Below are 26,414 nucleotides of genomic sequence, written 5' to 3'. Positions count from 1 at the left end.
TGAGATACGTCCATTAATTAGCATATCGATCATTTAAATTTATTTTACCGATTAATCCGTGAAAAGATTATTCTTGGCGCTTCCCCCCCCCCCCTTACCCTAACCTAAACTCCAAATTCGACCTACAGAATCTGCTTTTCCCACTTCTGTAATGCGCTAAGACAGTTGTTCCTAACTATGACATGAACGGAAAAATCGCACTTTTTTTTCTTTCTAGGAATAAATGGTTTTGAGGTTTTTTTTTTTTTTTTTTTGGACCAACGTTTCAGGAGAGGTTTTGTCACCAACCCTAATCTATAATAGACTGACTGGGAGTTGCGCCCCCCCCCCCCCCCAAGGATGAATTAATTTCACTATTTTAGTTATTACTTTTTAATTGACTTTTCTTTTGCATTTTTTACGTAGTTAATTAAAAAGAACACATAACACACACAGCATATTTGCTTGCTAAGGAAGTATTACTGGAGTCAGAGGCTCAGAGTTGCAGAATACATTTAACTCACTAGTTTCGAATTCAAGGGACCGTATTATCGCGATTCGTCCACTAATTCTTCTTTGATGAAATCAATAATTATTTTGATTTTTTTTTAATTTTATTTATTTATTTTTTTAAATTTGTAGGCGCACCTAAAAGAGTCATTTTGATCCAGGAACCTATTTGCGATTCTTTTTCAGCTTATAAAAAATGCAAAATGAAAGAAATCATATGGTAGTTTCTTGGAAAAACCATGATTTTTAATGGAAACGGCATGTAGTATCAATATGTTATCTCAACTGTATCATGGTTTCAAGAACAAATCAGCAATTGTTTTGAAATTCACACAAAAATAGTTTCTGAATTCTTCAGTAAAACTTATATGTTATGATTTTCTTTATAAATTAATTTTAAAAACTTCAAGTGAGGTATGGGTTTGGGTTTATTTAATAACTTTGCCCTTTTGTTATAACCTTAATGGCAATGTTCCTGAGTAAAACTGCTCATTGTCTAGCATCTCGGTGACATTATATTGGGTTTAGTATTTAAATGGCTTGAAACGTTAAAGATGTTTTCGGTTCATGTATTTCACATGTTTTCGGTCTACATTAAAAGTATATTAGTGCATAATATTCATGTACTTCGAAGTAGATTCCTCGATCTTAAGAGGAGAAATAAAAAACATGCACTTTTAAAAATAAAGTCATTAAAGCTTTGTTATGAAACATCAAAGGTGACGCGGGGGGGGGGGGTTCAATTTTCCGTACCACCTCCAAATGATTTTTCTGTATCCGCCCCTGCTGGCTGGTCGTCGTATTCGTATTAGTTAATCAGCATAAAGTACTTTTTTTTTTATCAGGGACAATTGCCACAATAAGCCATATGGTCGGGGCCATAATATATAAGCCATATGGGTGGGGAGGGAGGTTCAGGCTCGTTATTTGGACAGTTTGGTCTTAAAAAAAGGTAGTCTCTGATTGAAAAAACTGTAAGATCTTGAAGGAAAACTCAAGCTCTGGCGGCCCTGTATTGGTAGGCCCAATTTTTTTCTTGAAAGGGCTCTGTTTTTTATTTTACTTTAAACTGAGCAAGATCAGATCTATAAATTTTGTGCCCCAAAATCTGTAGGGACATTCCCCTGTTTGTGACGTAATTAAGTCTTTGTGTAGTTTTTTATTTATTTATTTCTTTTAATTTTTTCCCCAATTTCTTGGGACATTGGGCCCCCCGCAACGCGGGGTCTGCAGGTACGCAGATCCAGCCCTGGAACCGAGGACACTCATGCTCCCCTCTCCCATTGTGCATATATACAGTAGGGGATTCATAACTATATCGTCCAAATAAGCTGTGCTGACTGTGTGTAGATCAGAAATACGGTTACAAAGCAAGATTCATGCTTAGGAACATTATGAAGTTAACGTAATGCTGACGCGCGATATGCATACAAAGTCAGAAACCGAAACAGAGGCAGTGTCGGATTTCTCTCCTGAAGAAATACTAAAAATGATGCTGAACAAAAAAAGTCAACAGTTTCGGAATAGCATCGACCTTGCCAATGTTCATTAAGATATAGTATAGTTGACATTAGTCCAAAAATTTTTTTATAACGGGGGGGGGGGGGGAGTCGACACCTCCCGATCTCCAAAAGTGACTATCTTGGAATGAAGAAACAATTTAATAGTATCAAAAGAGTGCCTAAATCTTTCTCATGAGCGATGTCCTAACTCCATTTAACCCCTTGATATATCATATTGATCCCGGAAAATGGGCGCCCATATGCAACATTTTGAGAAGAGGACCAGATATTTTCCCCATGGTATAGCAGGATATATTTTCCCCGTGGAAACCGATTTCTGTACAGATTAGAGTTATTAAAATTTGACATTTTTAATAACTTATTCATTAGTAGCTAGAGAAATGTTAATACATTTTTGCGAAGAAAAAATACTAAAATCAAGGAAGTTCTGATTTCCGAGGGTGCCCACCTGGGATGGGGGGGGGGGGGGGGAGTCATGGCGCATACTGCACCATTAAAATATTTAAAGGGAGGGGTATTTTTCTCATTCGGGGAAGGAACTCAATATTGAGACGGGTGCGCCCTTGCCCTTAGGGTGACGCCTCTGTGATTTCTAAGGGGGGAGGGCTTGAGCCCTCACTTGCCACCCATATGAGCGTCTATGACCGGAGTACTCTCCCCCCCCCCATAAAGAGAGTCCCTCTAAAATGAGGATAAACATATCACTTAAAACTACCCCCTTAAAAACCTAATTAAAGCAGCCTGTGCACCATGAACTCTCTCTCCGCGTATATTTCTTCCTAATAAATAACGTCAACGGTCCTGTTCAAGCGACGCATCAAATTAAGGACAGTAATCCCTGAAAAGCTTCATTTGAATGACAGGGGTGCTCATCCCCGATGGGCAAGAGCGCATCTCCTCTCAATATCGCAAAAAACACCCGAGCAAGAGGCCCCCCGAATGAAAAAAATACCCTTAAAAGAATCCCCCTAAAAACGCCATGATCCTCCCCCTAGGTGGGTACCCCTGTGAAGGAGGACATTTAATACTCAAGAACTCAAGCTATATTATAAAAAGAAAAACATTCCCCAAAAGTCTCCATTAGAGAGTATTAAGAGATCTCCTTTCCAATACATTCCTCTTAACCATTTCCGCCCTCTAAAAATCTCCGTAGGGACTCTATAATACTAGTTCGAAAACCCATGAGAACTCTAGTATAGTGCATTCTCCCCCCCCCCCACACACACAAAAAAAAAAGGAAAAAAAAACTCTAATTTGAATTCCGAAACTTTGAATTCAAATTATGTTTTTCGCAATCACGAGTTGCGACATGACTCTACTGGTTAGATTTATTGTTTCTAGAAATGGCTCCCCCCCCCCAAGCATGTCTCTCCTCCTGGCTGGTTACGTGTGTATAGTTGTGTGTGTGTAGGTTTACGTGTGTGCACGTAGGCGTGTGTATGTTTGTAAAGGCGTGCGCGTGTAGGCGAATGTGTATGAGCATGCGTGTGTAGGACATGGACGCCACCGCCCAGCAAAAGTGGATTCCGGGGGACAGTGCTCAGGACCAGCCGCGCCGCCGCCGGTGGACGGTGGTGCTGCAGGCCTGGTCCAAACTGAAAAAGGAACCGAAACATCAAGGACTGTCAAGTGAGAACAATAAGCAATCGTGATTGCTCAACAAGGGAAGTCCTCATCGCAATAAGGATCCCACAAAATTCTCATACACTTCAGCATTTCTTAAAGAATAATCAAAAAGGAAACATTTAAATTGCTTTCGCTAACGACAAAGCCTCAAAGCTTTTGTAACATTGATTCCGAGCATATTTCTCTGCACGCAAGAAAAAAATGGCAACCGACAATATTCATCAACTGTATAATTCGTCATGTAATTTATTTCCTGTAGAATTAGAAATTTTTCGCCAAAATGAGCGATTATTTTGCCAATAAGTAGCCCCTACTGGAGTAGACTACGTTAGCCAATCATAGCTGCTTATTTTCGAGGAGTAGTAGCAACGTCCTTATAGAGGGGAAATGCAATCATTTTGTTAAACTGACATAATTCAAAATCATCGGCAAAATTTTAAAATAACATACTGAAAATGTGAAACCATAAACATGGCAGGGAACTAAGGTCATGCCGAAATAAAAAGATATTAACTTATTTCGCTGGCAATGATACGTAAGAACTCCAACTTCCAAAATTTACGACTTTTATGCGATGCGAAACGAGATCTCGCAAAAATTATTTATTTTTAAATGACAGTTCTCAGTAATATTATTCGTTTGTAGATGTTAATTCTTTTAGTTTAAATCCATTAAATGTTTAACACTTTTGATACGTGATAGTATATGGCGGCCAGTGGACTATGGCAAATATAGCAGTTCAACGTATTAAAAGAGAATTTAAAGAAGTTGTTAAGAGTGAAGAAGTAAGAGTTTGTCTTTATTATCGGACTACCCACTTGGTTAGAATTAGAAAAAAAAAGCAATGTAACTGATAAGATTTTTTCAAGGGCGATAATATCTTAATTCAATTAATTCGTATTTCCTGTTTGAATTCCCGTTGAAAGGAAATTTACATTTTTATATGGTATTGAATTTTTGTTTTAGTTTTAGAAATCGTGAGATGATTTGGTTTTGAAATATTTATGCTCTTTTCAGGCTGCAAAGTGTGCTATTAGTGTAGAAATAGTTAATGATACTTATACAGAATTAAAAGGAGAAATAGCTGGACCACCAGATACTCCATATGAAGGTGGAAACTTTGTTTTAGAAATCAAAGTACCTGAAACTTATCCTTTCAACCCTCCAAAGGTATTTGTATTTTTTCTTGTCTTTCTAATATGGTTTAGATTGTTAATATGTTGATAAGCACTTGCAAAGTTTTAGTACAATTTGTCAAATTACTGGAGTCAACTGTATACTTATGGTATCCCCTCAGCATTTTTAAGAGGGTGAGGTTGGATGACCCTTTCAAAACAACCTTTGATGAGCCTTGCCCTCTTTCTTGCATCTCTCGAATTGCAATGCACCCTCAATGCCCCTCTGAAGTTTTTCAACATTTGATCTTAAAAATTATGGGTACCTTTCCTTCAAAAGCATGTAATTCACTTGGTTTAGAGACTTTTTTAATTTATCTTGCCGACAGTAGGAAAATTGCTTAATGTGATTGGCGATATTATGTATATAACAGCCAAAATCTGTGATCAACTTCACCAGCTATGAAACTCTCGCCATAGCATGCAAGACGGCATTATTTCATTGTTCAAGCACCCACAATTCAGTAATTTTATTTATAATTTGATAATGTTTCGCAATATTTGAGAACCAAAAGTAACAAAAATTAAAAACTGCCTGTTACGGACGTAACTCAGAAAACAGCAAAATGTATATACATTGTCATACAATTGCCAATATTCCTGTGAATTATTCGTAGATTTCTAAAATTTTCTTTGAAATACTTGTTCTAGAGATTTCAAGCTTTCTAAAACCATAAAGCTTTCATGGATATTGTTTGTAAAATTTATGATAGAAATTTATATATTTGTTACGGACGTAACAAAAAAGTGTTACGGATAACATGTCTGATATGCTAATTGCACATGCTTATGTATACTAATAATTTTGTTAAGAGAGTGCAATGATCTAAATTAACACATTATTTTGACCCTTTAAGTTACACTTTAATAGTTTTTTAAGATTTGGGGAGGTAGGGAGCAGCTCCCGTGCATATACCGCCATGTAAATAAATATAAAATATAAATTGGTGTGTTATAAAAAGTAAATTTATCCAAGGGGAAATTAAGCAAAATAAAAGTGGAATTATTCAGTTACAAATGAAGTTTTCAAATTTTTAACATGAACATGGAAGGAAAGGGGGGGGGTGCTTCTACAAGGGAGTACTTTTACAGTTTGAGAATTTTCGATGATTTTCTCTATCTCTCAACAAACATATTAACTGCCAAATTTCTTTTAAAGTTTAACAGTTCCCTTTGATTTCAATCGCTCTTTAATAGAATTTGCACATTTTTGCCAAAGGTGGAAGAAAACAGTCGAAACTGACATCGGAAAATGCATTTTGGCCAACATTTGCCTAAGTAATCTAAATCTTGCTTCAAAATTAGATGTGATTTATCTGAGGATCAGATGTAGCTAGTTTAATATTTAGTACTTTTAACTCTAATCTAATTATGCTTTTTAATTTAAGTTTTAAAACTATAAAATATTCAATGCATCAATGAAACAGTAATCTAAATATTTTTTTTGTGGAGAGTAAATAACAATCAAAAGTAACTCAATAACTTTGGTGTAAACTATTAAACAGGACAAATTCTCATCTCTAAGTTAGTTTTGAAATAAGAAGTAATATCAATTTGCTATGCTTTCAGAATGATTTGAAGTTTGAAGAGAAAAACTATAATTAATATCTGTAATATAAATTTTTTTGAAAAAAAATCTTTATTATTGAAAATTACGCACAAAATGCTTTGGATTTCATTGTGTTAAATGATCAAGTAATTTCCACAAAAATCTACTTGGAGAACACTATTTTTTTTGTGTCATAGTGCATTGATGAAGCAAAGTTTGAGAAATTAAGGAACTCTCTAGAATATTTTTATGCATGTTATTAAGCATTAATTGCTAATCTAGAATTATTAACAACAATTGAATTTATTGCATGATTTGGAGGACAAAAAATCTTACCTTGAGAGAAACACTTCAGGCAACAGTAGGATATCTTAGTGTTATTCCTAGGATTAGATGTCTTAATGTTGCTCTGAGGCGACGATGTGTATTTCAATAATTTTAAAAAATAAAATTAAATATCCACTAATATTTATAAAATTTTGAAAATCGCAGTATCGGAAGTTTTGTTATATCATATTACATGTCATACCCTATATTTTCATTGCCCATCCTGTACTTTGTTTCTTTTTAATTGGAAATATACATGTGTTACGGACGTAACGTACTGCTTTTTGTTACGTCCGTAACAAAAAATGTTACGTCTGTAACTAAAGCTCAAAACTCGCGGTCGCCAGTCGCTAAATGCGATCAATTTTCAAATTTTGGCGACTATTATTTTCACTTCAGTCGCCAATGTGGCTACCATTCGCCAATGCAACCTTCTCTGAACTATAGTCTTGACATATGACCTTTCCCCAAATTCTTTTGTCCACTAAAAGTTCGGCTATCGGATCGCCAGGGATGAAGGAGGGAGGGGGGGGGGAGTATTGTCCAATTGTGGCTAATTGTGCTATGTGTTCTTGTTCTGAATAGAAAACAAAAATCGCAATCACGACGGCAAATTCGTTACAAAACTTCTATTTCGAAAACTCGGCTTTCTTTACACGCGATCGTAAAAATAGACAAATTTCATACACCAATTTAGTAAATTATGCTTTATTGATCTTAAATTCATTTTTCAACTCTATTTCTCCTTAACAAATGGCTATTTCTTCGTTTTGCGGTATTTTTAAACTACGCGTTTTCAAAATGGCGTCGCGTTGTTATTGTTCATTTTTACCAGTTAAGACGAAAATGTCCTTTCCAAAATAAAAAGAATTAATCTTGTACATTTGGTTTACATATGAATAAACAAAAATAACGCCTTTGAGTCAAAATGCACCGAGACAAGGTAAAAACGATATCGCTATAAAACAAATTTTTTTTGCAAGATTTTCGATTTTTTGTTTTAATCATATTGTTTGTTTTTCCTTTTTTTTTCTTTTTAAAATATAAAACCTACTGGAGGAGGGGATATATCCGTTTATTTACTTTATTTCTCCTTAAAAAGTTATTTTTAAGTTTCGCGGTAAATTTTCAAAATGGCGTCCTGCGTTTTCAAAATGGCGCCGCGTTGTAGATTGTCCATTTTCACCAGTTAGAAGAGGAAAATGTGTGTTCCAAAATAAATAAAGAGAAGTACAAACGTATTTATAAAACACATAAATAATTTTAAAAAAATGGCACCCTTGCGTCTAGAGAAGGTGGAAAGAATACGGCTGAAACCCTTTTATTCTTCTGCTGGATCTTTTATTTCATTTTTTGTTTTTTTTTTTCGTTTTGTTTTATATTGTTTACCTTTCTTGTATTCATTCATTTTTTGACACTCAGGCTTCGATTTTTATAAAATTCTGCATGCATTTGTAGAAACAAAAAAATATTTTTGTAGAAACGCAAATGGTTTAGGTTTTACATTCTGTTCAAGTTTTTGGTATTTTGTTGTTTTATTTATACTTGTGGAACTAACTCGTGTTTTGGTTGAAAGCTGTGATGTTTCTAGAAGTTTTGAAAGCTGAAAAAAATTAATAATAATAATAATCTTTTTTATTTATTTTTTTATCGTGATGTGTTTTGCTTAAAGATAAATTAATGCAGATTAGAGTTTGCAAAAGATGTGTTAAATAATATCTGGGCAGGGGTGCCCGCTCCCCCCAAGTTCAATTCCCCCCCCCCCTCCAAAAAATTTCCTCAACCCTCTTTTTATTTTTTATTTTTAGCTCCCTTTTTATTTTATTTATTTTTTTTAATATTTTTTATTTACTTATTTATTTTTAATTATTATTTTATAAGAAACGCTCTTTGCTACGCCAATGACATATACACTCATACTAAATAAATAAACGGAATAAAATAAATTAAATAATTTAAATTAAAATAAAGTTCGGCTATCATTTTTTGAGATTTGGCTACCATTCTGTGAGGATCTGGTAGCCATTGGCTACCAATTCAAAATTTGAGTTTTGAGGTATATCTGTAACGCCATTTTTTTAAAAACTAAAGAAATTCTAATGTTTTAAACTATGGTAAACAATTACTGTTATGAATTGCTAAAAGGACAAAAAAGGATTTCTTTTAATTTTGATTTTTTAGGAAGTAACAACAACTTTTGCTAAATTTTTGTTACGGACGTAACATTGAACTTCATTTTTTTTAAAATTTAAATTGCCTAATTTTATTTTGTAAAAAAATTAAAATAAATGCATGTCATTACAGTATTATGTTAATAGTTTAAGCTGTACTGCAATTAATTTTGTTTATTTTTATCTTGCTATTAGAAATAAGCATTTGAAAATGGGGTATTTTTTTTCTGATTGTTTTGAAGACCCTACTATCGTACTTCCAACTAGGAAAAAAAAAATATGTAATTTTTATTAAAAAACCAATGTAATGTTCTGAAAATACACATTTCAAGCTTTACAATGATGTATAATTAGTGATGTAAAATACCCGGGTATTTATTTTTAGGGGTAAATACCCAAGGTATATACCCGGGTAAATACCCAAATTGGGTATTTACCTGGGTATTTATTTCAAAAATTTATATTCAACTAAAATACTTTTCTGTATGTATTCCACTATGTATATATATAACTAACCATATACAAAACAATAAATTTTTGCCCAAAAATTGTATTTTGATCACATATTTAAAGAATTATTGTGTGAAACAACTTAGCAATCTAATATGATATTCACATTAAATGTGCTGGATATGCCTAATCAATGTTGATAGCCAAATTTCAGATATAAAAAGCCATTCTACAAAAGTAAAAAGCTTAACTGGTTACAAAAAAAAGCAAACATCAATTTTTTAAAATCCTAGTCTTTTATGACCCAGTAATATGTCCCTGCATGACATCAAAATATAAAGAAATGTTGCTCAATTTATTATTACTATTTATTTACCTGTATCTTTTGCAGAAATTTCCTCCAAACTTAGTTCAAGTGTCTAGGCATATCCTGCAGATAACGTAGTCCTTAATTGGCTTATTTCATTTTGATATTGTGACTTTCTCTTTTTATTATATTTCAAGCATATGTATTGAGTGTGAGAAAAAATAGAGATGTTACATCTGTTTTACAATGTCTTAATTTAATACTAAACATAAATGTAGTACAACTTAAATGTTAGCGTAAAAATACTTGATCATTCCTTTTTCAGTAAAATGTGTTTGAAGATGTTTTACGGTTTATGTTTTTTAAAAAGAAAATCATCACCTTTTGATACCACCTAAATTTTTTTGGCAAAATGCGCAGTTATTAGGGGACTTACCCTGCCTTCGGATAAATATCCAAAAAAATATTGACCTTCCCACCCTACATCACTAATTGTGTGTATTAAAAATAGTCTGAATAAATTTTCATCATGATGTACCAAGGAGCAAATGCAAATGAGCAAGGCAACAAAAAGCAATATTTTGATTTTTTTTTTTTGGTTATTAATGTGAAAACTGTTTCTATATTTGCCACGTTATCACTAAAACACAATAAAATAAATAACATCATAGTATTAATAACTTCTTAGTTTATTCTTCCAAACATCCCTCATGCTTCCTTTTTTTCTTCAATTTGGATATGACTAACCTAGATTGTGATTTTGAAATCCTAAAGTTCATCCTTGAATTGCTTATACTTCTCCAATTATGACATTGAAAAGAAAGATTCTTTGGTTCATGATATGTTTCTTTCATAATTTCATCAAGTCTTCAATAAAAAATATTATAAACTGTGTAATACATATGCATGTATCAGTTTTACCAATTATTTCATACTTAGATTTTTTAAAAAAATCCCATTCACTTTTTGCATTTTTTTGTCAAATACCCAGTTTTTGGGTATTTACCCAGGCCTTGGGTAAATATCCGGGTAAATACCCAAAAAATATTTACCTACCCACTGGGTATTTACCCGATCCACAATATCACTATGTATAATATAGCAAAATAAATGCAATATGAAATTTTGACCTACTGGTTTCACTTTTCATGGAATTGCCCATTACCTTAAAGCAGGGGTCTGGCTAGAGCAAATTTGGGTCCGTTAACGGACCCTTCACAAAAATCCGATCAACCAAAACGGACCTTTCACAAAATCCCGATCAACCAAAACGGACCCTTCACAAAATTCTGATAAACAAAACGGATCTTTCACAAATTGTTTATTGAAAGAGCAAATCTCAGATTAAAATAATACAGCATATTTCCTGTGTAAAAACGATAATGGTTGAAACCCTTTTTAAAGTTAAATTATAGGAATCAACTTATACAAAATCAGCTAATTTCGCAAAAGAAAAAAGAAATCGGCACTCTTGTGATGCTCCTGCAAGCCATAAATAATTACTACGGCCAAATAAATATAATGCCTGTTGTTGGTTTCTTTGAACGAAATTAACAGCTGTAAGTCAGTTTGGTTTATAATTTTGCTTGTTTGTTTTATGCAGCAGTGTTGTTGTAAACTTCTTTGAAAAAGCGTCAACATTCTCTGAATAGATGTAGTAAGCACTTTTCTCCCCACTCATGATTTAATAATCAATAATATACAGCGAAATGAACTTAGAACTGCAAACGGTAGTACGGGGGGGGGGGGGGATGTGATCGCTTCAGATAGGGTTACCAATTTCAAACTAATCACCACTTAGCGTCGGCGTCTAGCGGTGCGATGTTTAACTGTTTATCGCCACTTAGCGTCTGTCAGTGCGATGTTAAACTGTTATTTTGGGAGAAAGTTATATGGGTTTGATTTTTCGATGCTGAAAAGGATAATTAACTTAAAATAAACTCTTTTATTTACCGTTTTTTTTCTATAGATGCAACATTTTGAAAAACGAAATCTTTTTACTTCCGATATGAGATGAGAATCATATTTCATTCTTTTTTCAAGCTAACTTCGCTTTATTAGGATGCAAATAAATGAAAAGGGTTTTTTATTTTTGTAACAAAGCTTATTTCAGGTTTTTAATGCGGAATTCCATTTTCTTTTATGAGTCAATAATTAAAATGCTGAATCGATCGTTTTTTTTTTTCATTTTATTTATTTATTATTATTATTTTTGCTTCAACTGTGTCCAGATATTAATGATATGTTTATCATAGGGCTCTAAAATGCAATTCTAAAATAATTTTATCCAAAATATTTATTTTACAAGCCGTTTTTATGCTTTTGATGCCTTCACTTTGAGGATTGCAATCTCTTTGCATCCGCTATGGGAATCTGATTTCTCGCATTTTCGATGTTTAGTACGCTTAGTTAAGATGTAAACAAATAAAATATTTTTTTATTTTTGTAAAAATCACGGAATTTATAAGTTTTAAACGAAACTCTGTGCTCTTAAACAGTGTCTTGGGTTAAAAATTTAAATGCTAAACCCCTGACTGAATTTTTTTTTCTTACAGTTGTTTTAAATACTATACAAATAACATTTCTAGTACAATTTAACATGATGTAGAATGGTAGATAAATATTGATACTTGAGGGGTGCCCATCTCCCAGTGAGCGATGCCTCTCCCCCCCCCCCCCCCCAAATACTAGAAAAGCTCTAAAGAATGATATTCTCAACAGAAAAGAGGGAAAACACTCAACTTTAAGTGTCAATGATGCAGTTTCCACCATCTCAAGAGTAAACTTTCGTTTTTGCAAAAAAAAAAAAAATTTTTTTTTTTTTTTTTTTTTTTTTTTTGCAAAATTATTTGACTTTTCACAAAAGTATTTGATTTTTCACAAAATTATTTGATTTTTCACAAAAAACGGACCCTGTGAAAAATCCTGGACAGACCCCTGCCTTAAAGAGAGCGGTAACATGGTCAACCCCCTCTTCTTCACAGACATCAAGAGTTCAGGATTCTGTCCAAAATTTTTCACAGGGTCCGTTTTTTGTGAAAAATCAAATAATTTTGTGAAAAATGAATTAATTTTGTGAAAAATCAAATAATTTGGCAAAAAAAAATCGTTTAAACAAAATTTTAAAATTTAGAGAGGGCACAAACTGCATCATTTAAACTTAAAGTTGAGTATTTTCCTCTTCTATGTCAATATCATTCTGGAGTGTTTTTCTAATATTTGGCGGCTGGAGGGAGGGGGCATCACTCTCTCAAGCATCAATATTTATCTATCATTCTACATTATGTTAAATTATACTAGAAATATTTCTGTACAGTATTTAAAATAATTGTAAAAAATAAAATAAAATTCAGACAAGGGTTCAGCATTTAACTTTTTAACTCAAGACACTCTTAAAAAGCACAGAATTTCGTATAAAACTTATAAATTCCGTGATTTTAACAAAAATAAAAAGATATTTTAATTGTTTACCTCTTAACAAAGCATACTAAACATCAAAAATTCGAAAAAACGGATTCCCATAGCAGATGCAAAGAGATTGCAATTCTCAAAGTGAAGGCATCAAAAGTATAAAAACTGCTCGTAAAAGAAATATTTTTGATAAAATTATTTTAAATTTGCATTTTAGAGTCCTATGATAAGCATTTCATTAATATCTGTGGACACAGTTGAAGCAAAAAAAATAAAATAATAATAATAAATAAATAAACCATCTATTTAGCATTTTAATTTTTGACTCAAAAGAAAATTGAATTTTGCTTTAAAACTTGAAATTAGAGTTCTAACAAAAATAAAGAGATTTTTCATCTGTTCGCATCCTAATAAAGCAAAGTTAGCTTGAAAAAAGAAAAAAATATGATTCTCATATCCTATAAAAGATAGCATTTTTCAAAATGTAGACATCTAAAGAAAAAAAACGGAAATTTAAAGAGTTTATTTGAAGTTAATCATCCTTGTTAGCATCGAAAAATTAAAACCCATATAATTTTCTCCCAAAATAACAGTTAAACATCACACAGCACCTTAAAAACGCAAATATTGACTAGCTGGTAAAATGATGAGAATATTTTCTAATCAAGTCATTATAAAGATTCAACGCCAGATGCTAAGTGGTGATAATTTTGCGACCCTACTCTATCTGAAGCGATCATATTTTTTCCCCACCCTTATTATCCCTTTGCTGTTCTAAGTTCATTTCATGGGGATAAAAGTGCTTACCAATACCTTTTCAGAAAATTTTACAACAACACCGCTGCTAATTAGCTGTGATAAAACAAAATTATTTAAGACCAAACTTATTTTTAGCTGTTAATTTCTTTCCAAGAAACAAACAAGCATTATATTTATTTGGCAGTAGCAATTATTTATCGCTTGCAGGAGCATCCCAAAGCAAAAGTGCGATTTTTTTTTTTTTTGCAAAATTGGTAGATTTTGTATAAGCTGATCCCTCTAATTTGACTTTAAAAAAGGTTCCAAAAATTACCGGTTTATGCACAGAAATATGCGTTATTTTGCTTTCAGATTTGCTCTTTCAATAAACAATTTATGAAAGATCAGTTTTTGATTATCCAAATTTTGTGAAGGGTCCGTTTTGATTGATCGGGATTTTGTGAAGGGCAGACTTAGATAAAATGAAAAGCTTTCTGCGAACACAAATCCTAACTGGAAAATTTTCTGCAAATATTTATTTTGCTTAACTCACAATTCAATAAAAAATTAAATTTATATTCAGATATGAAAGAGACAAAAAAAAGTGCTTTAAATCATTTATTTTTATTATTTTTTTTAAAATAACATAGTTTGCTTATTTTTCACCAACTGAAGAAAACTGCCAAAACCATTATTTTTTTTACACATGTGCTTTAAAACGCTTTTGGAGAAAGGCTTTAACAGAAATAAACTGGGATTTTCTTAAAAACTTCCTAAAAAAAAAATTTAATCAACGTTAGCAGATAGGAAAAAAATTTCTGCACAGCCAAAAATTTTCTGCAAACGTCGTTCGTGCGTTCGTCTATATTATGCAACTCTGGCGAAGGGTCCGTTTTGGTTGATCGAATTTTTGCGAAGGGTCCGTTAACGGACCCAAATATTCTCTAGCCAGACCCCCGGAGTCATTTACAAATTAACAATCAAGATAAAAAGGACATCCCAGACACCATTCTAAGAGCAAACGCACTGTGTATGCTCCACGGTCAATACTCTGAAAATGAATGGCTGTGAGTTTTCACTGACAGCTCACTTTGGCAGAACAAAGCTGGCGCTTTTGTGCATATTAATCTTTTCTCCCTCCAAGAACCTGTTAGATTTCTCAATTCAAACTTTGATGCAGAGATCCACGCCATTTTCCTGGCGCTTTATAATCTTCAATGTGGACTCAACGACTTTTCCAAAGCTGTAATCTTGGTTGATTCCAGAGCAGCTCTTCAGGCAGTTACAAAGATCCAAATTACCGAATCAAATATTATCTCAGAAACTAAAAAGAATGTGATTCTTTTAAGAGCTGCAAATAAGACCATTACCTTCCAGTGGGTTCCCTCACATGTAGGAATCCATGGAAACTAAATAGCTGACTCCTTGGCCAAGCAAGGTTCTTTAGATCGCCAAGTGAACTGTCCCATTCTCAGTGAGTCCCTTACTTGTTTCTGCAGAAACTAAATTCAAGACCAACTTGCGACCATAAACAAAGCCAATTCGAACGGCAAACCTTGGACCTAAATACAAGAGATGTGGAGGACTTACTGTAATAACCTCGAGCGGAAGCTGTGGCCCTTTTTAGGCTCTCTACAGGCCATGATTGCCTGGCTGAGCACCTCCACTATATAGGTATCTTAACATCTAGTACCTGTCTAATTTACAGTCCTGGCAACATGAATGCTGCTCATCTCCTCTCTTGCTCAAAACTTGACCCAACTGATCAAAAACAATATTTACTTGGAAAGCTTTATTGGTCTACGCGATCAGTCATGGACTCCCTGAAATGACTTTCTCTTTATTTCTGCTACAATTGTGAAATCCTCTAATTTACAGATTTCTTTTTGATTTTAAATTGTTACTTTTGTTGTATGTTCAATTGTTTATTGTATATTTCTTTTCCTGTTCGTGGCTGCCTTTTAAATGGATTAATATCTTTCTGAATAAAGCCATATGTAACAACAATGTATGCTTTTCTGTGCAGTGCAAGTTTTATCTCTAACTATAACAGGATTAGCAAATGTTTCAATTATATCTTAGTCTTTTTCTTCTCCCCAGGTCCGTTTTGTAACTAAAATATGGCATCCTAATATTAGTTCAGTTACTGGAGCTATTTGTTTAGATATTTTAAAAGATCAATGGTATGTATTCTTATTTTATTTTTGTTAAAACATACTAGTGTAAATGTCATTGTATTTGAATAGGTTATTATTTATTTTGAATTAATTTATGCTTTTGTATTTTAATGATTCCTTATGACTATATTTTATTTTTTCTGAAATTAATAAAAGATCTTTTGGAAATTCCCATACAGCATTTAAGTGTTAGGACTTTTTGTATCCCACGATTCTCTCTTATACTGGTTTTTTAAAACATTCGAAATTTCAAGTGTAGTTAAATAATTCGGGTACCTATTCACCAACTCGAGAGACTGGTATAAAAAAGTATGTCTGAAAAAAAAATGTACTTTCTGTAAAGGATGCAAAAAAAATTTACACTGCAACACCTTTGTACTGTTTTGTGACCTTTGCTATCACCTCTAAATACTTTTTTGGAGGTAATTAACATAATACCAGCTCAAAAGTAACTTAACTCATGTTGTTGTTGCACATTCCCGTTGGCCAGCAGTGCTAGATCAGGTCCATGATATTGTACACCCTTCAAAAATTCCAATATTGTTAAAAGATCATCAGCTAAATCGTGTTTTGAGAGCCCCAAGCACGCAGGAATGTGTTCTGGTGCAGCCTGCTCAGAAGAATTTGGAACAAATATCAAAGTTCTTGGATCCTTCGGAAAATTTCATTCATTTAAAGGTGACCACTTTGAGGGCAGTCAAGAATAGTCAAATCCGGTCTGTTCTGATAAACATACAAGAAATGCATCTTGTATGTTTATCAAAAGTAATTAACAGGGCTGGATTTGGGGGAGGGCAGGTGGGGCTACTGCCCCGGGGCCTCCACAACAAAGGGGGCCCCACAATAAAGTTTTACAAAATATCCTAACTTTCACGGGTCGAAAATATCAGATATATACATATATATCAAAATATTCCGATATATATCAAAGTAACGAATATTTTCGAACCCTGATTAGGGGCCTCCACACTTCCAAATCCGGCCCTGATAATTAATGTATAAAATTATGAATATTTAGAAAGTATTTTAAAGTATTTAAAGAGTTTAAGGAATGACCGCCCCACCCTCCCCCATTTTCTCTCTTTAAAACTTTCAGGTATTTTTCATGAATTCTGAATCACCCCTTTTAGTCGCATTTTGTTTTTCAACACTAACACTTTGTAATCAACATCAAAATCCACAATTATTTGCAAGTTATGATATCCTTTATAGTATTATATAAATGAATCTTTTTTTACCATATATATGGGACGGGGTTGTTGTTGGCATAGAGATGGGGGTGGGGACTGATGGAACAAGCATGATTCCTGTCAGACATCCCAATGCAGTCATTTTATGACCATTGTGACGTCGCTGTAACTTGGCTGCAACATGAGCCTATCAAAGGGGTTGACCTCTTCGAAAACATCATAATACTATCTGACTTTGTTTTGCATGGAAAATTTGCTTCTGGTCAGAAAAAAATCGAATTTAAATGAACCAAGGAGGAAAGATGTTCTTTGTTTAATTGAGTGTCTTGTATTTAAGAATTGTTTTACATTGTGCTTTTACAGTGTTTCAAAAAAGAACACATGGGTGGAACTACCAAGAATAAATTGTTTTGAAATGCAGTAGAACCTACAGTTGGGGTAAACCAGTGGCGCACACAAAAATTTTGCAAGGGGAGGGTCCAAGGTTGAACACCTCATTCTCATATCCTACCCCAATACGCCGTCAAACATATTGACTTGATTTTATTTATTCCTGAGAACGAAAAATAGTAAAAGATAAAGTATTGCATAAATAGCATTATTTAATAAAATATCATGAAATAAATATGTATCCAGAAAGCTTAAATAAGTAAAGGTTTTACTCTTCTCATTATTGAAAAATGGATTCCGGTTCATAGTACCTCATTTTAATCTGTACAAAACTAAAAACACTGTTATTGCAGTATATTCATTTATAATCACAATTCTGCTTCTTATAGGCAATTTGTTTTTGGAAAAGAGCTAATTATTTTAAGAAATCTTTTAGCATGAGGATTTTATTTTTTCGCTAAATAGAACTGAACGTACAAAATACATAGAATCGTAATTAATCAGGGTAAAAAACAAGACCCCTATGGGAGAGGGGGCACTGTTTAGGCTACACACATCTGAATAACTGCATTACGATGCTGCCAGGTTATGTTCACCCCAACTAGTTTATTCTGCCTTCAGGCCCCCGCAGTTCGGTAGGGAGGTGGGAGCACATCCTTAAGGAGGCCAAAGACCCAAGAAATTGAGAAAAAAAACTAGCAGACTTTTAAACGTTGCAAATATACTGGCCTCTGGGCCCTACAGATTTTGTTGCAGCCCCCCCTCCCCCTTCCCTCCAAATAGGTCCGTGCCTGCCTTCATTCATTCGGATATATCAGATTAAATTTGAATACTTTAAAAAAAGTTTGTTTAGTGGATAATAATTTTAAATTATGACAGCAAAAACATAACCATAAGTTCACTAAACATTCCTTTTTACTTCCTTTTGCATAGTAAAAAAAGTATTGTATTCGCAAAAAAAAAAAAAAAAATAATAACTCGAATATCCGCCTAAATTTCCATTTTTCTCACCCCCAAATGAGTGCCGAGTTGTTTTTTTTTTTCAGTTCTTTATGTGCATATGTATCTAAAAACTTATGGATGTCTGAAATAGCCATTTTGATGATCGCCGAGTAAATTACCACAAGTTTTCTTATAATGTCTGTATGTATTTCGTATAACTCCATAACAGTATGCCGTAGAAGATTGAAATTTGGTATGTAGACTTTTAGTAGAGTCTATTTGTACGCCTCCCCTTTTGGTTGCATTTGGATGTTCCAAAAGGGATCTTTTACTCCATTTGGGGGAAAATCTGTGTTTAACTTCAATTCAAGCTCAAGTAATGTTATAATTTGTCCAACACTTGTTTATTTTGATCTCTTAATGATAAAGTGCTGGGGTGAACATGCTTCATTCAAGTGCCATGCTTGTTTGAAATGGAAGAAATTAATCATTTCTTTGTTAAGAAATACTATCAAAAATTATTTTTACCCTTTTTAATGTCTTGTAAATAATGCTACTGAATTTTGCTACAAAATATGTTTTTTTGTTCCTAATTACAGCAGTGAAAATGGTATAATTCAAAACAAAGAGATTCCTTGTCTTAGGTTTATTACTTTCTATTTATAATTACAGGGCAGCTGCCATGACTTTACGAACAGTCTTACTCTCTCTTCAAGCGCTTTTAGCAGCTGCCGAACCAGATGATCCCCAGGATGCAGTTGTCGCCAAACAGTACAAAGATGATAACGAAATGTTCAAGCTGACTGCTCGGCACTGGGCACAAGCTTATGCTGGTGGTCAGTCTTGTCACTGTTCATATTTTTTTCATTTCAAATGTTCTGATTATAATTTTATTTTGTGCACTCATGTTAATAGTTTTGTGTATTCATGGAGATCATGTGCAAAATCGTTTAGTGTATGGTATGTAATTTTGCTTTCTTCTACATCATTTAAAAGAGTTGATAATTCTGATCATAGAAAAAGTTGACAACTGATCAGAAGTCTTGGTTTTTTTTTAATTAAAATGCCTGTCTTGAGAGCTTGGTTGTATCAAAACTTTTATTTTTATACATTTTGAACCTTAGTTTAATATTTCAAAGCTGCTGGTTAGTATCCTTTTATTTCCTAAAATTGTCCCTCTTTGTTCATATAAGTATCTTTTTTCCATTGCCACTGGTCTCAAAACTTAAGTGTTTTACAGTCTTTTTTTTTTTTTCTTCTTCTTCTTTTTTTTAATTTTATGATTTAATTTTAGACTTGCTTAAAATTCAGTGTTGTACAAAGAAGTATTTAGTAAAAAATCTGAAAGAGGTCAAGTCGTAAATAATCCCATCATGTAGCCATCTTCTTGTACTTATAATTTTGCTTTCTTTCTGCAAATGATCATTTCTATTAGTCTTTTATTTTGTTACTCATTATTTATTTATTCATTTTATTGGTAAGATTGGGGGATTTCAGTTGACAGCTGAAATTTAAACAGTTTTCACTTTTCAGTAATAAAAGTTTTATAACAGAATGTTATTTGCTATAAAACAGACAACATTGAACAAATGACATCCATAACATTTCAGATCAATTGTTAATTATTTTTAGGTTTCTTCTTTACTTCATTTACATTACGATATTATTGCCAACTTCTAATCGATGGTTTTTCTCATGAGTGCACTAAAGTATAACCTAAATTGAGGAAAATACTAATACCATCATTAAATGACAAGATGATTTCACCTAAATAAATTTTGTGCATGAATGAGCTAATTGCCTCAAATGATTAATCTTTAGTTATGTAGGCTATTTATCTGCAGGATTTACACTACATTTGAAAAATTCAGCTCAGTCACTCCTATGCTGGGCTGATGAGTGCTAATAAGCACGAAACTGCAGTCCTCGGCTGGAATGACTTAGCTGGCGGTGTATTTCATGTACTATATGGTTGATTTAAAAAAATGTTTAATGACTTTTAAAATATTATCTATGCCTTTGGTATACTAGACACATGTACAATTTTTAGCAGTGCATAAAGTTTGTTCATATATTCTACTTAAATATTTATAAATGAAATTGCCATGATGTGACTTACACTACTGGAAAGGAAGTCGTTATTTGGCTATCCTTTCAACTTACGTTTTCTTCCTCATACATTGTCTCAAAAGAATTCCATTAATGCAGTTTTATAGCTAAGGTTTTGAATATCAACAGGTGAAAACAAAACTATTCTTGATTGTATATATATTTTTTAATAAATATTAATCTGTGTGACTTACACTACATTAACATTAAATGTACAGTTAAAATGTGAAACAATGAAACTAACCCATCACGCATTTAAAAAAAAATCAAAATTAAGAAAAGTATAGTGAAATTGACGATCAAAGTATGGTTCAAGTAAATTTATCATGTCTTTATCAAAATCAATATCTGAAATGTCTTCCTTCTCAGGCCAAATGAAAAACAAAAATCCTTTCCATTGCAGACATTTTCTTTCCTGACAATTTGTGCAATGTTTAACAACCCTTTATCCCGCAAATGGGACTAATGGTGTAGTTTTGCATGTTTCTGCATAAAATAGTAACTCTTTTTCCTTAACAGATGTGCATCTGTTGAGTTTTGCATCTGTGCTATTTTGTAGTTTTATGTCGTAGCGACATTTTTCGAGACGCATTTAAACGTGTTATGAAAAAGATTCTATGAAAGTTTAGGGAAATTTATGAAAATATATTAACAAAACCTTACTAGGATTTTTTACTTTTTTTTTTCTTTTAAATAAGAAATGTGCAGATACTAATGTTGCTTGTTTATTATGTACAGATAAATTTAATAAATTTTGTTCTAAAAATTAAACTTTCTTCTCCAGCTCCTGCTTCCCCATCAGAGTTTGATGACAAGATAAAAAGGCTCATGGATATGGGTGTAGATGAAGTAAGTGCTTTGATCAAGACATTTTATAGTTTGTTTTTAGTAAAAATAACATATCATTTTTGACGCATCTTAAAGATTTTTTATTGTTTACATGATATAATTTGTTTTAGGAGGTAACATTTAAGCTGATATGATAGGATTTCTGCCAAATTTTCAATTCTTATTTTCCACACTTTGCACCATTAATATTGTTAAGGAATTAAACATCTAAGTTTCAATGAGAATGTAAAGCCAATTCCATCAGATGGCTTCGCCCCCCCCCCCCCCGGCATTAAATATTCTGCTGAAGTGAAGTCCTTACTATCCTGGAACCGAAAATGAGCTATTTTAAGTTTCTGCGTTATTTTTACGGCAGCATGAAACCTTAGCCAAACTAAAACATGATCTGCAGGGTTGACAGACGTCACGGATTTGAAGGGACGACAGTCCCATATTTTGAAAAAATGGACCGCGTCCCGGGAGCTTCCATACGAGACGGCTAAAGTCCCATATTCTAGCTAATAACAATATTTTACAAAATGAGACATTACTTTAAAGGAAAAAAATGAAGTAAAACAAAAAATGTGAAATAAAGAGCAATAAAAAAAATCATGTAGCAGCAAACGCAAAAATTGTTTTTGTTTTAATTTGGTTTTGTTTTGGCGGCAGACCATGAGGAGCTGAATAATTGCTTCCTCTTTTCTCATTGACTAATGTTGGAAAACCATCTCTGTGCATGTGTCGTCAATCTTAATGAAAACGTTTTTAAAACTTTTTGACAGGCGGCTTTTTTTGTAAGGTTTAATGCTTTGTTACGATGGATTTTTTTTTCAGATTTATCATGAAGAGACGTTCTACGTCGAAAAGCACACCTAAAAAATACATCATATCCAGTAAATACTCTCAACCTCAAAAATACCCCCCCCCCCCACCCTTTTTCTCCTAGGAGCCTATCCCGTATTTACTGTTCTTGAATCTGGCAACCCTAATAACCAGTTTCTGTTTGTAGTGTTTATTCCTTTTTCTTGATAAGTCATAGTTTTTATTATTATTATTATTAAAAGCTTCCGAAATCCTGGAAAAAGTTATGACTATTCCTGTAATTGTGTTAGTTAAAGCATTGTAACCTTTTCTTGCAGCACAAAGCACGAGTGGCCTTATCTTCTTGTTCTTGGAACTTGGAGAAGGCAACTGAAACACTCTTTAGCTAGAACACCCCATCTTCCTCATCTTCATTCAAGAATAAAAAGAAAAAAAAAACTGAGATGTGATTCTAGCACTTTTTGAAGATCACCATTTGTTGACAATACAGAATGTTTACGGAATTTAGAATTAGAAAAATTAATAAATAACCTTTAAAAACTTCATAATCTGAAGATTTTACATTTCTCCCTCATTCAAAGATGCTGAATTATTCTTATTTTTCTTCAAAATGGGTTATACCATTGGCATTCTGGCAAAAGTCACTAAATTCAATACTTGTGTTTTTCGATGTTGTAAAATTAAAAACTTTAAACATACAAGGGATGAGCAAATGAAAAGGTATGAAACAACATGGTGGGTACAAATGTGGACTTTATTCAAAATATACACCATAGGCCTGAGTACAATGATCCCACTGATGAACAAGCCGCAGGATACCTTGTTCCCAGAATTCCTGTGGCTGTGACAAGATCTTGTCCTTCAGTGTCTTTGAGTATGTCATCCGAGTTGAAGTGCTTCCTTTTCAGGTGTTTCTTCAGCAGACCAAACACATGAAAATGGCAGGGAGACATGTCCGGACTGTAGGGCAGATGGTTCAATGTTTCCCATTTGAACTTAGGGCACTAAGTTTTCTGACAGACTTGTCAGAGACACATTTCTCCCCATAAACGGTCACCAACTCCCGATGAATAGCTGCCGGTTTCTTGATCATCCGCTGTCAGAAATCGGATAACACTTCGCTGCTCCTGAATCGTCAAATTTTGCAACGCAAACACCATCCTGTCCTTATAGGGACTGCCGCATTATTTGGACGCCGCTTTTTATAAGAGCCTTTGCTCTCCCCTGCACATGCGGGCACCCGCGCATGCTCCGATCCCAGTCAGAGCCTCCAATGGCATCCCGAGATGTTTCGCTACATCCTCCTATGACGGAATATGCAAATATTTAACTTTTTCATTTGATCACTCCTTGTATTACATGGAACCTATAAGAAAAATCTTTACAGACTCATTAAAAAGATATCTTATTTAACTTGCATAATTAGTTAAAATCATGAAATAACTAATGGGAAATTGTAAATGACTGCAGAAGTATGTCAAATTTGTTTTGTGAAAGTTGTGACTCTCGCCTGAATGCTGAAAATATGCAAATATTTTATGAAACTTTTAATGGATTATACAGTAGAAGACTTATAATGCACACCTTGGGACCAGAGCTTTTGAGTTATACAGGCAGATCATTTCACAAATTTTGAAACTAATATTCAGAATATATCTATAAAATAGCACTTCAGAGTGAGTTTTATCTGCAATGAGTATTAAAGCACTCATATTACAATTAGTCATTCTCAAATAAATATGTTTCACAATTAAAAGAAAGTGAAAATATCCTGCACTTCTGCTAGCTTTGTGGTTTTCATAACAGCTGCATCTTCAAGAACCATTTGGTGTTTTCTGATTACTATGAATACTAATTTTCATTTAAAAAGCTTTGAATTAGGAAGGTAAGATGATAAACTGTTTCAAAATTTAATTTGCCTAACAATTTTTATGTTTGCAAAGCAAAACAGAGGGCTTTTTTAAACTTCAAATCCAATTGTTTACTTCTGAAAAGTTGTGCGGTTTATAGAGAATTGTGTTATATAGGTTGGCGTTATAATGGTATTCTACTGTATTTCATCCTGATGACTTACTAAGATATGTTTTTTAACAAATTATATTACTTTTCAAAACTACTTATTGCATTGCCTTTGGATGATTTTCATTTAAATTCATGTGAAGAAGAATTAAAAGCTTTTGATATTTTATATACATCAAAATGTACAGCTACAAAAATTAAAAATAAATTAGAAAAAATATATAATTGACTGATGTAAGTCGCATAAGTTATGAAATATTTTAATTTTTAAAATGTTATGTTCTTTGTTTTAATAAAATACCAGTGTTCCGTTTTATAGTTTTAATTTTTTATTTTCTGCATTTAGACAAGAAATCATTAAGACTAGTGGTGCACAACCTACAGCCTGTGGGCCACATCTGGCCCGCCAAGCTGATCCGTGTTGCCCCTTTGTTTTGTTCTATATCACAAATCAAAAAGCACAATTAATGACAACGTTATAAATTTGGATCCAAATATTCAGAAATTGGGTTTTGAAAAACAGATGCATTTAATAAAAGAAGAATCATAATAACAATGATTACAGGTTTTTAACTTCCTTTCCTTTTTCTGAATATGTTTAAAAATTTTGAAATTTTAAATGTTCTGGCCCACGAGAATGGCTCTCAGATAAAAAAAAGTTGGGCACCACTGATTAAGGCAATCAAGCAGGGTTGGCCGGAATGCACCCAATGCGATTTTTTTTTTTTTTTTTTTTTTTTTGAAAAAACCCATAATTTTGCCCACTTTTTGGCTTTTTTAAATTCTGAGAAGTTTTAAATAAAATTAATTTTAATGCTTTTACAATTTAAACTTATTATTTAACACTAGAACCACGGAAATTTCCGTATACCTAAAACAGCAGACAGGGGTCAATTTGACCCAAAGCTTAAAATGGGTTCTTTGATGTTTAGAAAGAGGTAAAAAAAATATTTTTGATGAACAAGAGTAATACTAAGATTATACAATATAATAGTAAGATATAAAATTCTCTCCCATTAACTTTAATCATTTATTCATTTCACTTTGTAGTGTAAATTTCCTCCCAGAAGTAGCTTTTCTGCTATTACATTGTCCAGAAAAATTAGATACGGTATCAGGGGCGTAGCTAAGGGGGGGGGTTTGGGGACAAACCCCCCCCCCCCCCGAAAAGTTAGTCTCAAAAAAAAGAGAAAAAGAAGAGAGAAGAGAAAGAAAAAAAAGGAAGAAAAGGAAAAAATTCCAAGCGATTATACATACATATATATATATATATATAAAAGAAGTAACCCCCCCCCCCCCCCGAAAGTCGGGTCTAGCTACGCCACTGTACGGTATCTTCATTCGAGGAAATATTTTCTTCATCTGGGGGCTCATATTCATCATCGCTGAAAACAACTTCTTCATCATTATCGTTTTCGGATTCATTTTTCGATAATTGTTACATATATTCGAGGGCCTCGCCATTTGTAACAAAAGTTCCAGATTTTATTTCATCTGGATTTGAATTTGAGAACCTTTTTCATGTATGTACATATTGTCTTTTCCTCCCAGAAATAGTTTTTCTGCTAGTACATTGTCCAGAAAAATTAGATACGGTATCTTCATCCGAGAAAATATTTTCATCATCAGGGGGCACATATTCTTCATCGCTGAAAACAACTTCTTCATCATTATCATTTTCGGATTCATTTTCCGATAATTGTCGCATATATTCGAGGGCCTCGCTAACTGTTAATTTACACCTATTTCTTCCAGCCATTTTTACATCAGATCAATTTTATCTCCTTGTAAACAAGGCGCCAAAAAATGGAACAGACTGGTACAATCAAACTATCCAAGGCAATGCGAACAACCAGTTGTGAAGTCATAAAAAACCGGATGTGCGCCGGTTCACCACTTTCCCTTCTAGGCCGAAACAAAAAACATCAGAAAGAAAACATTCCTTGAATACACTAACCAGACGCATTTTTCCCACAAGGAACGATAACGTTAGGGGAGGGGGGGCGTAAAAAAACTCAGCAACTCCAAATTTTGCAGGTTTAAAATTTGATCGTAAGTCTGTTCATTTGGTCACAATGTTAAACAAGTAACAACACTACAACTATCAATTAAACAAAACTAACATTTATTAACATAAAACAAATAGAATTATAACCATAGGAATGGTTCAT

General features: G+C 33.2%; 1 protein-coding gene across 1 annotated transcript; it reads left to right on the top strand.

The window, feature by feature from the left end:
• The first annotated feature begins 4,054 nt into the window (after positions 1–4,054).
• LOC129221650 (ubiquitin-conjugating enzyme E2-22 kDa-like) lies at positions 4,055–24,550 on the top strand. Its single transcript, XM_054856177.1, has 6 exons — positions 4,055–4,423; positions 4,656–4,808; positions 15,867–15,949; positions 19,138–19,301; positions 21,359–21,423; positions 22,542–24,550. Exons 1-6 carry the CDS (start codon positions 4,361–4,363, stop codon positions 22,611–22,613), a joined length of 600 nt encoding a protein of 199 aa, XP_054712152.1. The 5' UTR covers positions 4,055–4,360; the 3' UTR covers positions 22,614–24,550.
• Positions 24,551–26,414: the final 1,864 nt, after the last annotated feature.

Source organism: Uloborus diversus, chromosome 4 (assembly GCF_026930045.1).
Source record: "Uloborus diversus isolate 005 chromosome 4, Udiv.v.3.1, whole genome shotgun sequence".
Lineage (NCBI taxonomy): Eukaryota > Metazoa > Arthropoda > Arachnida > Araneae > Uloboridae > Uloborus > Uloborus diversus.
Note: the sequence above shows the minus strand (reverse complement) of the source record. Positions and strands in the feature narration are given on the sequence as shown.